Source organism: Meleagris gallopavo, chromosome 3, assembly GCF_000146605.3.
Source record: "Meleagris gallopavo isolate NT-WF06-2002-E0010 breed Aviagen turkey brand Nicholas breeding stock chromosome 3, Turkey_5.1, whole genome shotgun sequence".
NCBI lineage: Eukaryota > Metazoa > Chordata > Aves > Galliformes > Phasianidae > Meleagris > Meleagris gallopavo.
The window spans coordinates 27,648,877-27,662,102 of NC_015013.2; the positions used below are offsets into that span (position 1 = coordinate 27,648,877).

Consider the following 13,226-nt stretch of genomic DNA (forward strand, 5'->3'; position numbering starts at 1 on the left):
ACAACAAAAGAATGGCAGTGTATTATATCCTTCTGCACCTCCGCAAGGAAGCTGCCTTAGCTACTGGTGGGACAACCTTTTCAGTATTCAAGCTATTAGCGACTGCATCCTTTCTTGCAATACAATTTTTATGTTAATATTTCTTATCTAAAGCACATTGAGAAGACTTTCAAGGTAAAAGAAAGCTAACCAGTCAAGATAAGTTATTTTACTTTATGTAGGACACAAAAGAGCATCCTAATTCTGAATATATTAGTTTCCCTAATGATGAAATGGATCTACAGCAGATTAATACCATAATGTATAAAACCGCTATCTTGATTCTCATTTTGAGACATTTTTTGTTAGAGCTATCAAACACAGCATAACGGTTTGCTTAAGTCCATCTCTAGTTCCAATTTCTTTTTGTAAATGGAAAGCAGTTGGCAAAAAAGAGCCTTTCAAGCCATGTAAGGTTTTAGTTTTATTTTTATTTGTGGCACTAACAGACATCAATATTTTACAATATATAATATACAGTCATATTAAATGCAGATGGCTAAATATTCTCTCGCTTTCAACATTACACAGCTATACATTTTAAATTTCAGCCTCAAAAAAAAAAATCTACCAGCACTCTGATCTGTGATTATAAAAGTGTAAATGTACAAACTTCCTCTTCCTCAGTTTCATTACAATACAGGAAATACGAAAAAGCATTTTTGATCTCTCCTTTATAAGTTAATAATTTCAATTCAATGAAAGATTGTCAAAATATGTACAACAGCAACTACCAAAGTAGTTAACATTTGAGAAAGATGCTGCTTATAAATATTCATGAGACAACATACAACAACCATACAATCTGGAAGCAAATGGCGAAATTACCCACAACTTGACCAAGAGACAAAGTCCTGGTTTCTAATACAAACCAGCTTGACTTCCTTTTGCAGTGCAGGAATGAATTCTAAATCCTGAACCTCGATGGAGCACTCTGAAGTCTTATTTATAATGCTCACAGTCTGTTGCAAATAGAGATTCTTTAAGGTGTCTCAGTTCTTAAAGTGCCGTGAACATTACTAGGGCTCAGTATATCTATACATGCAAGTATTTGATACGTCATATCCCATAAGTAACTTTTCAATAGACACAGTCTCACATTCACTCTTGATTGACTGCTTTCTCAGAGCTCCACCAAAGATATAACATTCACTTAATCTTAAGAAGACAACAATGACTCCACGTATGACAGTTGACGTTCCTCATAATGTACCACAACCTTTTCCTTGTGATTATTTTCTACAGATCTTTATTCTCCTTTTCCCCCTGATCATTTACTGCCCTTTCTAAATCAAATAAGAAGTAAATGGTTTGAAACAGTTACATATTCTTAAGAACTTGAAATGAATATTACTTTTCAGATAGCTAGCAAAGTCTTTTCATTTTGCCCATAAACACAATTAAGTATGAACACAGGACCGCACAGTGTTTATATTCTTATTAACCTGCCAACAAGAGTAGTTTATTGGCAACCTTAAATATTCAGAGGCAAAACACAATTCCTTGGCACAGAAGCTTTACAGCAGAGCAACATATTTTTCCTTTAGAACCATTATGCAGGAACACAAAGAAAATTAACTACAACTTATTTTGGCGTGTAGACAAAAGAATAAACTAAATGTCTTGATGTTTTTTGCCCTTCAGAACTTGAATGATGATTATAGGTGCTTATGGGGTTAGATTTTCCAATTACTTGTTCTTTGTATGTGATTCAAACGAGAAGAGGGACCTATAACAAAGAAAAGCACACGATCATTCAAGATATTTTTAAACCTTCATCGTTAACCAAACATTCTCCTATGGGGCTGTTTTCAAACCTACTTTCTTCTTCAGCTCCTTAAGACATAAAGCTTATCTGTTCTTCTTTCTAGCTTTATCAATTTGTCTAAGGAAATTTATACCCTTCCTTAAAACCGCACACCTCATATATACGTACACATCGTAGTTGCAGTAACATTATTACATGAAAGTTGACAACATATTTTTCTATAAACTTGCTTCATTTTGTGGATGAACAGAGATCTGGCTGTGAGTACGCAGTATCTGACAGTCAAAAGCTGTGCAGTATCGGATAGCTGTCACTGGTCATATAAATCAACTGATGAGTACTTGGCTTCCTGATTGAATGACAGAAACTTTTATAGGCTTTGATGCAGGAAAATCCTTAAACAAATGCTTATCTTCCTTCCTAGTCCTCAGGTCATCGACGCATTTGCTTAATTTTAATGCCAGTGTACTCTTCCAAAATCAAAGTTACTTGGCTTTGATTCTATCAGAGAAATATACATTAAGGGGATCGCAGAAGCTAAACAGGAATAATGTATTTGATTAAGTTTCAATCCTCCACTTTTGGCCTTAGTGTCCACGGCAGAAGCTTTATTCATAGGGAAAAAAAATAGGCCATGGTACAAATTCTCATAAAGATGAATAGCTCAAATAAAATTTAATCTTTGAATTCAAATGAAGTAGCAGCATGCAAATGTCTGTCTCTCACTATGCATGGGAATGAGAATCACTTTCTGTGCTCATTTGACTACCTGTATATCAAGCTTGGCCAACCTTTTAGTGGGGCCTCCCACTCCATTTCCAGCATAGCAGTGCCAACATCAACCATGGCTTTGAGTCTGTAATTTCTGTCATTGCACCCACAGACACAGATTATTATTATAAGAGGAAAATAATCCAGTGCCAGACACAGAGGTATAGAACTAGGCCACACTTCCTAGAAGACACTAAATGGGCCATAATTCAGATCGATGTATTACTCATCGGCAACCAACTTCAAATTATCCCAGCATACACCACAGATCTACTGTAATGGGTGCAGTAATTACCTTACCTGGCTCCTTCGATTGCCAACAGAGTGATATACTGCACGTATCAAGAGTTCATGTGACTAAATGCCAGTGCCAATAGAATGACTGCTTGCAGATACTGCGATTGAGCCAAATTTGTATTATTAATATAAGATTGCTTAAAATTGCATGGCTCTTATTGTTACTGGAAAATGTGAAGTCTGTAGAATACCTCTTGCATGTCCTATTAAAAGGTGGTTTACAGAAATAATTTTTCCACAAGCAAAGCCTTTTCCACATTGTGAAGGCACATTCTCCTGCAGTATTTCTTCCAAATCCCTCAACTCTGAGTACATGGTATAATGTAGCATGAGCAACTTTTGTAACTTCTCCTTGTTGGGTAAAATTTTTCATCCTGCATGGGGTTGTGCTGCAACTATACCTACAGCTAGACATCTAACAGGTTATTTGCATGTGTAGTTGTGTTTTTTTCCACAGATAATCACAGTAAATCCCAAGGCAGGTTACACAGACAAAAGTATACATGTAATGTCATAAGGAATTGCAGAAATCTACCCAGATTATGTTGCATTTTCTAAGACAGAAATAAAAAGTGTAAAAACTAATCAGAAGGATTTTAATTGTATGAAACTATGAGAAACGTTCCTTTGTATGATTAAGGAAAACACTAGTTCATATTTAACAACAGAAACTCAGATGGCATAGCTCTATGATCTGACTAATAGAATTAGCCAAAATTTGGTCTCAGATCAGTTGTTTATTTCCCAGATCAACTGATCATCCTTTGTACAGGAGCCAGACTGCATGGCTAGAAAGCAGGCTCCTTGCTAGTGAGACCCCTTTACTTATGAAGTCAACTAACAGCCAAAAGCACCATGTCAGCCATCCTGGTTTCTGTCTTTGCTTCATGCCATCTCCATGATTTGCTATTGCACTTTGGGTGTGCTAAGCAAGTAACATTTTGGCTATTTTGGAAATTGAAGAAAAAGGTTACTTCCTGCATCTTGTAAGGTCTTTTCCAGCTTGGTAATTTCATCACCTTTCAATAGCACAGAATGGAGGTGAAGATGTTTGGGTAGGATATGAAATCTAACCCCCTTTTTGGCATCTCTCTGAACTGCACTGCATTGGGATGAACCATTTTCCTGCGGAGGCCCAACTGGGTTTGGCATCCACAAGAATTTTCCTTTGGGACTCTGTGGACAGCAACAGTGTGCAATAAAACAGAATCCATTTCTCCAAAACAAAGTATGATTTATTAGCCAAAGCAGGCAAAGTACTCCAAGAAATCAATTAAGGAATGGACAGGGAACCTATGCACATACTGTCTTATCCACACTTGGCATTTTCCTCAAGTACCTATTTTTGCTCTGGTTTGTTTTGGGTGACCCAATTACAGCCGATGTGGCGCAGACTCTGTCTTTGAGCACGGCAAGGTCAGCCTACAGCAATTTCTCTCCTCCCTTCCTGCACAGTGGATCTTTTAACCTTAAAGTTCATGACTTTAGCAAACAGCTGTGTAATCAAGGGTGGAGTGGAGGAGTTGCCTTTTCACAGATATTAATAGAGCTCAAATTTTTGTTGGGATGCTCCTTATCTATGCAATTGGTTGCTTTTTATGTTTAGTTCCTCTGACAGCTCTGTTTGATCTACTTCCACTGCAAATAACTCCTTATAAATAAGGCCAAAATGAGTCATATATAACTAAGCAACACAGGTCTTTGCCTCAGTTCCCCCACAATATTAGCTAAATGAATGACCTCACCATCAGAAGGCCATGTTCTATAAAATTTCAAGAAGACATTGAAGGAGAAACAGACGTAATTACAGAATGGAATGACCAAGTCTGCTGCCTAGCTGCTGAAACCAAAACCTTCTAGAAAGCAAAGCCAAAAATGGCCCTGTACTCATAGCTCCAAATCATGGCATCAGAGATAATGGACACGTAAGGCTGAACACAGAAAAAAGCTTCCTCAGTCCTGGTGCAAAACTACCTGCCAGCCACCCTCTGTCAACAACTTAGTGCTCTTAGTGCTCCTTGGAGATATATTCTTCAGCTATGAAGGAAGAAAAGAAAACCCTGATATGCAGACACAGGCTTCTACCAATTCAACTTTTGCTATCACAAATTGCCTTACTGCAAGGAAAAGATCAGATTTCAGTTCTCACTTAACACTGCAAGCTAGGAGAGATTTTAATACACAGTGGATACAAGCTCTTTGAGAAATCTGAATTTTACTTTTATCACTGATCAAGGGCATGAAATTTCAGATGTCAAAGTGATACAATGCCTTTAGCATATACAGGACTTAGCTTGCATATCCAATACATGAAGGACAGCACAATAATAAGACCACCTTACTTTGTTTTGTACAAAATGCTCTCTCTTTTATTTTCATAAAAGATCTACCCAATAAGAGATGCACTCTTCTGTCACCTCAATGTCAAAACTACAAAAAAAATACTCTGTCTTGAAAACAGAAAAAGACAGGCACAGTATTTAGTAGAATACGTCAGTATATCTAGATCACTTTCATGGTCTGCAAAGGCCATCCAACTGTTTCAAAATAAATCCCCAGGGATATAACAAAGGCCTGTTTAAATGAGTAGCGGTATGGGTTCCCTCAGAGTCTTACGCAGTTGGATGAACCAGGAATTTGGAAGGATCCAGAAATCAAACAACAGCATGAAGTGTTCTTGAATGTCCTAATTTCCTTTTTTTTTCTGTAAGCTATTGAAGTATGGAATCAAAGGCCTGATCTAGAGTAGCAATTCTTCATAATTTGTCATCTTCTACTACTATGCATAGTATCAATACATCTTTTCACATAGAAAATAACTGCACATTCAGACTTCTGTTTGCATGCTGATGTGAACTTCAATGAAAGTAAAATGAACGTATACTTATTTGGATGATTCTGTGGAATTTCTCATTCATCAGAAATAAGATTTCTTTAGATAGACTTTTTATTGTTAAAATTTTATCACATTTTCTGAATTATTTGAAGTGGACAAGTGAGCAAGGTTGAAGTATATTTACACACTTCTGGTTGTCATTAGCCAAATTATGTGCTGGGAAAACGGCATCTGTTTCAGTGCATTCCCTAAAGTCTGTGGATCAAAGTCCATTCTTTGATACTGCAGTATGATATTGAGATAACTCCACTGAGAACAACTGATCTACTTCTCCTCACTCAGAAATATACTATAACTCAAGATTAGGAAGAGCAAATTTTGGTCGAAGAGGTATGTGAACTTATGTCAAAAAATTACACCAGAGCAACAGATAATTTAGCCATCTGGGAGTAGACTAACCCATGATGGACCACAGAACTGATACATACAGGCATCCAATTAATAAAGTTCAGATTGATACTAAAAGGAACCCACAGGTTTTACTGACAGATCCTATGGAAATCAAAACGTACACATAAATGAAGTAAGGACAGAATATTTACCTCTACATTCGCGTTAGGGTCTCATATCTGATCTTTTTAAAATTCTCCTAGTCTGAAGGACATGCAGTATTATCTCATATTCACAACAACAGAAAAGAGCATGGAAATACTTTCTGAAGTGATATTCATGCTCTTTAAAAAGAATTGGCTGCTCATGTGGTTCATATGGTTGTGTATAAACACAGGCATGTTTTAGCATTAACAGTGCATTTTAATACCTGTTCAAAGGTTTGAAAAACACTCTCAGTCTTCAACTCAGAGAAAACACTGAATGCATAGCTCTTCTGATGGCGGAATGAAATGCGTGGCTAGAACAACTTATAAACAGCTTCCAAGACCAAGAAAGACCAAGTTTTTTCATCCACAAGGAAATATAAAAGTGCATTTACCTTTTTTAACTTTGCTGCTCCAGCACCAGAGCGAATGGCCTCCATCAGGGCTCGCCTTGCCTCTCCAGGGTCACCTGTAGTCGTGGCAGAGAATTTAAAAGTCGCTGTTGACAGCTGAGGGGGAGGCGGTGGCGGTGGCTGGGCAGGGGCAGGTGGAATACAGAGCTGTTCTTCTTGAGGGTCTTCTGCTTTTGGTAAAGACAGTTCTGCATTCCTAAAACTCTGGAGCTCTTCGGAGGCCAATGAGGAGATCTGTTCGTGATGCAGTTGAAAGGAGACAGTTAATACCAAGCATGACTAAACTGTAATTACTTGACATTTGATGCACTTTAATTTCAGTACCCTAATTTCACTTTGCTTGAATGACATAAAACACGTAGAGCTTTTGTTTGCTCATGAAGTTGAACATCTGTTACTACTCACTCACATCACTCAGCTGGGCTGATTACAAGCATCAAGGATTTGGCATTGACTCTGACTCAGAAACTCAATCTTTATTTACCACAAGCTCCAGCATCCTGTAACTCTTTTTGGCATTTAAGGTAACAGACAGAGAGTTGGACTTGGAATTCATTTGCTAAGAACCACAAGGGGTTTTGGAATCACGAAGATATATTAAGGCTGCTGCAGCCACCCAGGAATCTTGTTACTTTTCACATTCTGGCGTGCATAGAAATAATCTCAAATGACAGAGATGCTCTTCTGGATTTGAAGCTTTCAGACCTGGCTTCAGTGAAAAAATAATATTAAAGTTTCAACTCACAATGAAGGAAAAAAAAAAAAGAAAAAAAAGGTAGTACAAGAGAGTTATGTGAAAGCACTGAGGAAAAAAAAAATAAAAACTCAATAGATTACTCTTCCAAGTGTCTTTCTGTAGAATTTCTGAACCTAAAATTCCAGCACGAATTACTTATCTGGAAACTTGTTCTAGTTTAAATAATGTAGGCAAGGAGGCAATCTTTTAGACTAAGCAACTGCCTCAACAAATATTTTTTCCACTAACAACATTATTAATAATAATCACAATACGTTATTAGTAATTATAACAGTTTGGCAATTATTAGGAAATTCAGTACCATGTGCCAAACAGGAGGTTTTCAAGTAGATGCATTAACGTTCTGTTTCCATGAAATTGAGGCACAGCTCTTCTCTAGTAAAAAAGGACTCATCTCTCATCAAATAATCCAAACTCAGAAAGCCCCTATGTTCTGTTACTTCATACATACATATACACAAATATATGGTAATAATGTCATGTCAGTTAAGATAAGAACATTTGAGATGTCATAGAAGGGACAGCCCTTTAATCACAGTACATCTATACCCCGCCCTGTACACATACAAACATGGTACTTCATCTAGCACAGGTGACACTGTGAAAAAGAAGCACATGGTTTCTAGGCAACTTCCTTTAAAACGATGGCAAAATCTTCTCTGCAGGAAGAAAGTATCCTAAAAAGTCTCTGCGGCAATACAACACCATTTCACTGTCAAAGCCTCTTTCACACAGATCTGCATTTATTCCTAATGAACGCAGAGCGCAGTCATGTGCACAAAGGTGACTGCAGCACCGCACGTTCTGCTCCCAAGTTAAAGGGGAGCTGCATCCTAACTGAAACAAGGGCAGTAAGATATTCAGAACTACTCTGAGGGAGGAAATAATTCCCAAACAGAGACAAGGGAGACTTTCTACCTAGTGCCAGCTCTCTGGATATGTACTAATGGTCTTAGTCATTGCATGGGGGAAATGGGAACCTCCCTGCCAAATACAAGTCCTTGGCTGGATTAGTAACTGAGTGAAATCTGAGCACAGAACAATGCAGGCTTTGGCTACTGGGGATAAGAGATGCTTTAATGATTAGGTAAATCTTTCAGATAGGAGGAAACATTCTGCTGTAGTGAAAGTGTTTGAAATTTTCCATCAATTACTTGCATACAACTTGCATGCATCAGTTAAGTTAACAGATAAACAGCATGCATGAAAAAGTCCTAGTGTTATGAGGTAACTGGAACTAGATGTATATAGAAGGTAATGCAAATATATTAACTGCATTCCCCTAACATACAAAAAACAACACCTAAAATGTGAAAGCGATAAACGTTTGATATTTCCTGTGTACATTCCCAATAATCCATTTGGATTATTTCTCCACTTCTTTCTCAGTTGAAAGTACGCCAGTTGAGGTAGTGCTAAGTTCTATAGCAGAGGGTGGAATGTGACCCTCTCTGCTATCTGTCTAAGTCAGACCTGGTCTTGCATCATAAAACTTTCCCCCTATACTCTTCTCTTTCCAACACAACTCGTAGTTTGCATTTTCTCTAGGTTTATTTGAAACATTCAATAGGAACAGACTACACTTAGAAGATCATTTATCATGTTGATTTCTTACTTTTTTCAGCTTGGAAGTGCCACTGTGACCTCTAATTGCTGCTAGTAGGGCTGACCGCTCATTCTCTGGCTCGCTGTATGAGGGTTTCTTGTGATTGCCATTTAGCGCGCTGTCTGAAACCTAGATTATGAAAAGAATACTGTTATTAGACATTTACATAGAGATATTTTGGAAATGTTATTAGAAATACTTTTAGCTCTTGCACTGGAATGCAAGCTATGGGGACTACTCAGCCTGTCTGCTTACGTGCCTGCTTTTATAACCTGAGCTCACACCGAATGTAAGGATACATGTAGGTCCCAGTTACCAACGCCACACACAGAGATGCAGCCTCATATCCCCTGAGCATAAAATCAGTGGCTAACTGGTATTGTCTACTAACAACAACTGGGGTCTTCTTTCTTCTGCAGGTGTTTACAAGTTTTCTGCATGCTGTGTGTTCCTTTTTTACATAACACACTGAAATGCAGGCGAGGCTCCCTGGCTAACCTCAATTACCTCTCCTTCATGTTGTTTCTCTCTCCCTTTGCCTCTTTTAGCTAGGGCAGCAGGAATGGTGTTGTGTAACATACAAGACGTGCAGAATAACCACTGGCGTGGTCTGCACTTTGCCACTATAAATTTTTCAAGTGCCATGTGTGCTGCAGCTTCCTTGCAGATGTACCAGTTATAAAACCTCTGGTGTCTGCCTACAGGTTTCTGCAACCTGAACAGGCTAAATAAAATCTCCACTTTACCTTTCTGAGTTTTTCTTTTCCCCCTCCTGTTTGAATAGCTTCCATTAGGGCACTGTGCAGCGATGTATCTTTTGGAATTGGTTTTTGGACAACAGGTTTGAACTTCTTCTTTGGTCCGAAGATATTAGTCTGCACGTTAACATCCAATTCACCGACAGCATTAGCAGCCGAATCATCAGGTCTGTCATTCTGTTCTGATTCTGCCTTTGCTGTCACACCATTGAACTCGGGCGATGCTTTCAGGGAACTAACTTGCATGCTGTCAGCAGGAGGCCATTTAGTAATGCGCAAAGATGAGCTGAAAGAAGGTGAGGCTCCTTGGAGCTCAGGTGACTTGAGAGAGGAGGCTGAATTACTACGGGGCAAAGTCTCACATTTCTGGTCAAACAAAAGATGCATCTTTTTCTCTGCTGTACCTTGTTTGCTGTTTAAACTGTGATCATCTTCTGCTTTGTTGTTATCCTTTGAAGAGGATTTACTAAGTGGGACACTGGCATTCTTTTTATAGAAACTAGCAGGAGTTGCTTGACTCGGTGCCCTGATGTTCACTACTTTGTTTTCCGTGCCAGAATTATCACCAGGTGCGAATCTGTGGGATGCTTTTTGACTACAAGTAAAAATACTTGAATTTTTTTCTCTTGTTTCTGCTGATTCTGTTTCCACAGGGCTGTACTTGGCCACAATAATACACCTTTTGGGGGAAACATCAGCTTCAGTTTTAACCTCTCCTGTCCCATGCTTATTTTCATCTTTCTCATGAAAATCTGTAGAATCAGACTTAAAGGTAGGTAGGTTGATGTGTTTTGCAATGGCAGAGGCCACATACTGACTAGAAGTTCTCCTGTGAGGCTTTAGAAATGGAAGCTCTGGCTTGTCCTTATTAATGGCTGGGACCACTAATGGTTTTACCTGAGACTGTGTAACTGGAAGAGGTGGTTTGGTCTTCTCATTCTCAGACTGTTTTTCACCTACCTGGGAAATAACAGTTTGTGGTGGTACAGGTTTTGAAGCTGCAGGACAGACGGGTTTGCATTCTTGCTTTGTAACAAAGGATTTAGAGTTTGTGGTAACTGCTGGCTTTTTAGCAAGATGCTCAGCAGAGTCATCACCTTGTTTTTCCACAGAACTTGACCTCCAGAATGCCTTCACTTTCCCAAGAGGAATCTCCTCACTTTCACCAGCAGAGGAACCTGGTATGTTCTTACTGACAACAGGCTTTGGGTTGATAAGGTTGCCTAGTTCATCGATCTTAATAGCACCAGTTGAGATCGAAAGTCCTCTATCAAAATTTTTTACTTCAGGTTTGGGAGGGACAACTTTGAAGGTCGTCAAACCCATTTTGGGTTCATAATTTGCTTCCAATTTCTGGGCACGATGACACCACGGAGGTGTTGATGGAACTTCTTCTACTTCAATTTTTTTTGCAGGTGGCCGTTTGATTTCTAGTTCTGACTTACTTTTTTTCAGAGGTCTCTCCCTCTTACTATATTCATTAAATGGATTTACTTTCTCTTTTGCTGTATTGATTTCAGTTGCAGTCTTGGAGTGAGATGAAGTCAGCTTTGATTTACACTCCTCAGACTTCATAACATGTCTAGGCGGAGCTTCTACTTTTACATTCTTTTCACTTCTTTTTTCAAAGGAGGATGTGAGAGATTCAAACATATCCCTCCTCTGTTCCACGGGTAAGTGACTGAACTCATCATCAGATGGCTGCTGATGTATTAGGTACTTGGGTATACATACAGCTTCACCATCGGCATGTCCCTTATCAAAGGAACCTGCATTGTTGTTTCTATTTGTAAAGTTTCCCATATTAACAGAGTCAGCTGATAAATTCCCTGAACTCCTTGTCTCTTGGTTTCCAGCTGAATTATAGATGGTAACTTCTGGAGCATCATCTATGACTGTTACTGGAACAGAACCAGCAACATCATGGAGGACCTCAACTTTTCTTGTATGTGGGTTCAACACTTCACTCATGTGCTCAGAGTCAGAGTTACTTAAAACATCCATTGCTGTAAAACACATGTAGTATATTATATTCAGGCAATATTTAGGCAATATGACTTTAAATTACACAAACAGCTGACACAAACATACCCAGATCAGATATTTTAGTTCCCCTAAAACTAGCAGGAATACATTTATATTACAAAAAAGGAGAGATCTGAGTCCTTTTTATTGTCTGGTTGCTGATTAGGATCAGCCAAAATATTCCTGCAGTCCTTCTTCAGCCAGTGGGAAACATACAAATGCAGCTAAAAGCAGAATTTAATCTATTGTTCATACCTTATCTTTGACTAACTTCTCTCAGTGATAAACATTTCACCACATGACTCCAAAGGAGAAACATTTCTGAGAAACAGTGAGCTTCCTCCTTTTCCCGGAGGAGCGCAGCCATGGCCCGCGGCCCGAAGAAGCACCTGAAGCGCGTGGCGGCGCCGAAGCACTGGATGCTGGACAAGCTGACGGGCGTCTTCGCGCCCCGTCCCTCCACGGGCCCTCACAAGCTGAGGGAATGCCTCCCGCTGATCATCTTCCTGCGGAACAGGCTGAAGTACGCCCTGACCGGAGATGAGGTGAAGAAGATTTGTATGCAGAGGTTCATCAAGATTGATGGCAAAGTTCGCACCGACATCACCTACCCTGCGGGCTTCATGGATGTCATCAGCATCGAGAAGACAGGCGAACACTTCCGCTTGGTGTACGACACCAAGGGCCGCTTTGCTGTTCACCGCATCACAGCTGAAGAGGCCAAGTACAAGCTGTGCAAGGTGAGGAAGATCTTTGTGGGCACCAAAGGAATCCCTCACTTGGTCACCCACGATGCCCGCACCATCCGCTATCCGGATCCCCTCATCAAGGTGAACGATACGATCCAGATTGACCTGGAGACCGGCAAGATCACAGACTTCATCAAGTTTGACACAGGGAACCTGTGCATGGTGACTGGCGGTGCCAACTTGGGCCGGATTGGGGTGATCACCAACCGAGAGAGACACCCTGGCTCCTTTGATGTGGTTCATGTGAAGGATGCCAATGGCAACAGCTTTGCCACCAGGCTCTCCAATATCTTCGTTATTGGCAAGGGCAACAAGCCATGGATCTCCCTGCCCCGTGGAAAGGGCATCCGCCTGACCAATGCTGAAGAGAGAGATAAGAGACTGGCAGCCAAACAGAGCAGCGGGTAAACTGCAGCTTGGGCCAGCTGTGGTCCTGAAAGTATGTCCAATTTTTTTTTCCCCCTCTACTCTGCCCTGGTAAGGCCTCATCTGGAGTACTGTGTCCAGTTCTGGGCTCCCCAGTACAAAAAAGACAGGGATCTCTTGGAAAGAGTCCAGCGGAGGGCCACAAAGATGGTGAAGGGCCTGGAGCATCTCCCCTATGAAGAAAG

At 39.9% G+C, this 13,226-nt stretch overlaps 2 protein-coding genes across 2 annotated transcripts; one reads left to right on the top strand and one right to left on the bottom strand.

Moving 5' to 3' along the window:
• Positions 1-450: 450 nt before the first annotated feature.
• On the bottom strand, positions 451-11,869 carry LOC104910179 (protein cordon-bleu-like). The gene is made up of 4 exons (XM_010708562.3): positions 9,830-11,869; positions 9,093-9,212; positions 6,703-6,954; positions 451-1,768 (listed from the first exon to the last, which is right to left on the bottom strand). The coding sequence occupies exons 1-4, from the start codon at positions 11,858-11,860 to the stop codon at positions 1,751-1,753; spliced, it is 2,421 nt and encodes an 806-aa protein (XP_010706864.1). The 5' UTR covers positions 11,861-11,869; the 3' UTR covers positions 451-1,750.
• Positions 11,870-12,192: 323 nt separating this feature from the next.
• On the top strand, positions 12,193-13,066 carry LOC100542991 (40S ribosomal protein S4). The gene has a single exon (XM_003204851.3). The coding sequence runs from the start codon at positions 12,232-12,234 to the stop codon at positions 13,021-13,023; it is 792 nt and encodes a 263-aa protein (XP_003204899.1). The 5' UTR covers positions 12,193-12,231; the 3' UTR covers positions 13,024-13,066.
• The last annotated feature ends 160 nt before the right edge of the window (positions 13,067-13,226 follow it).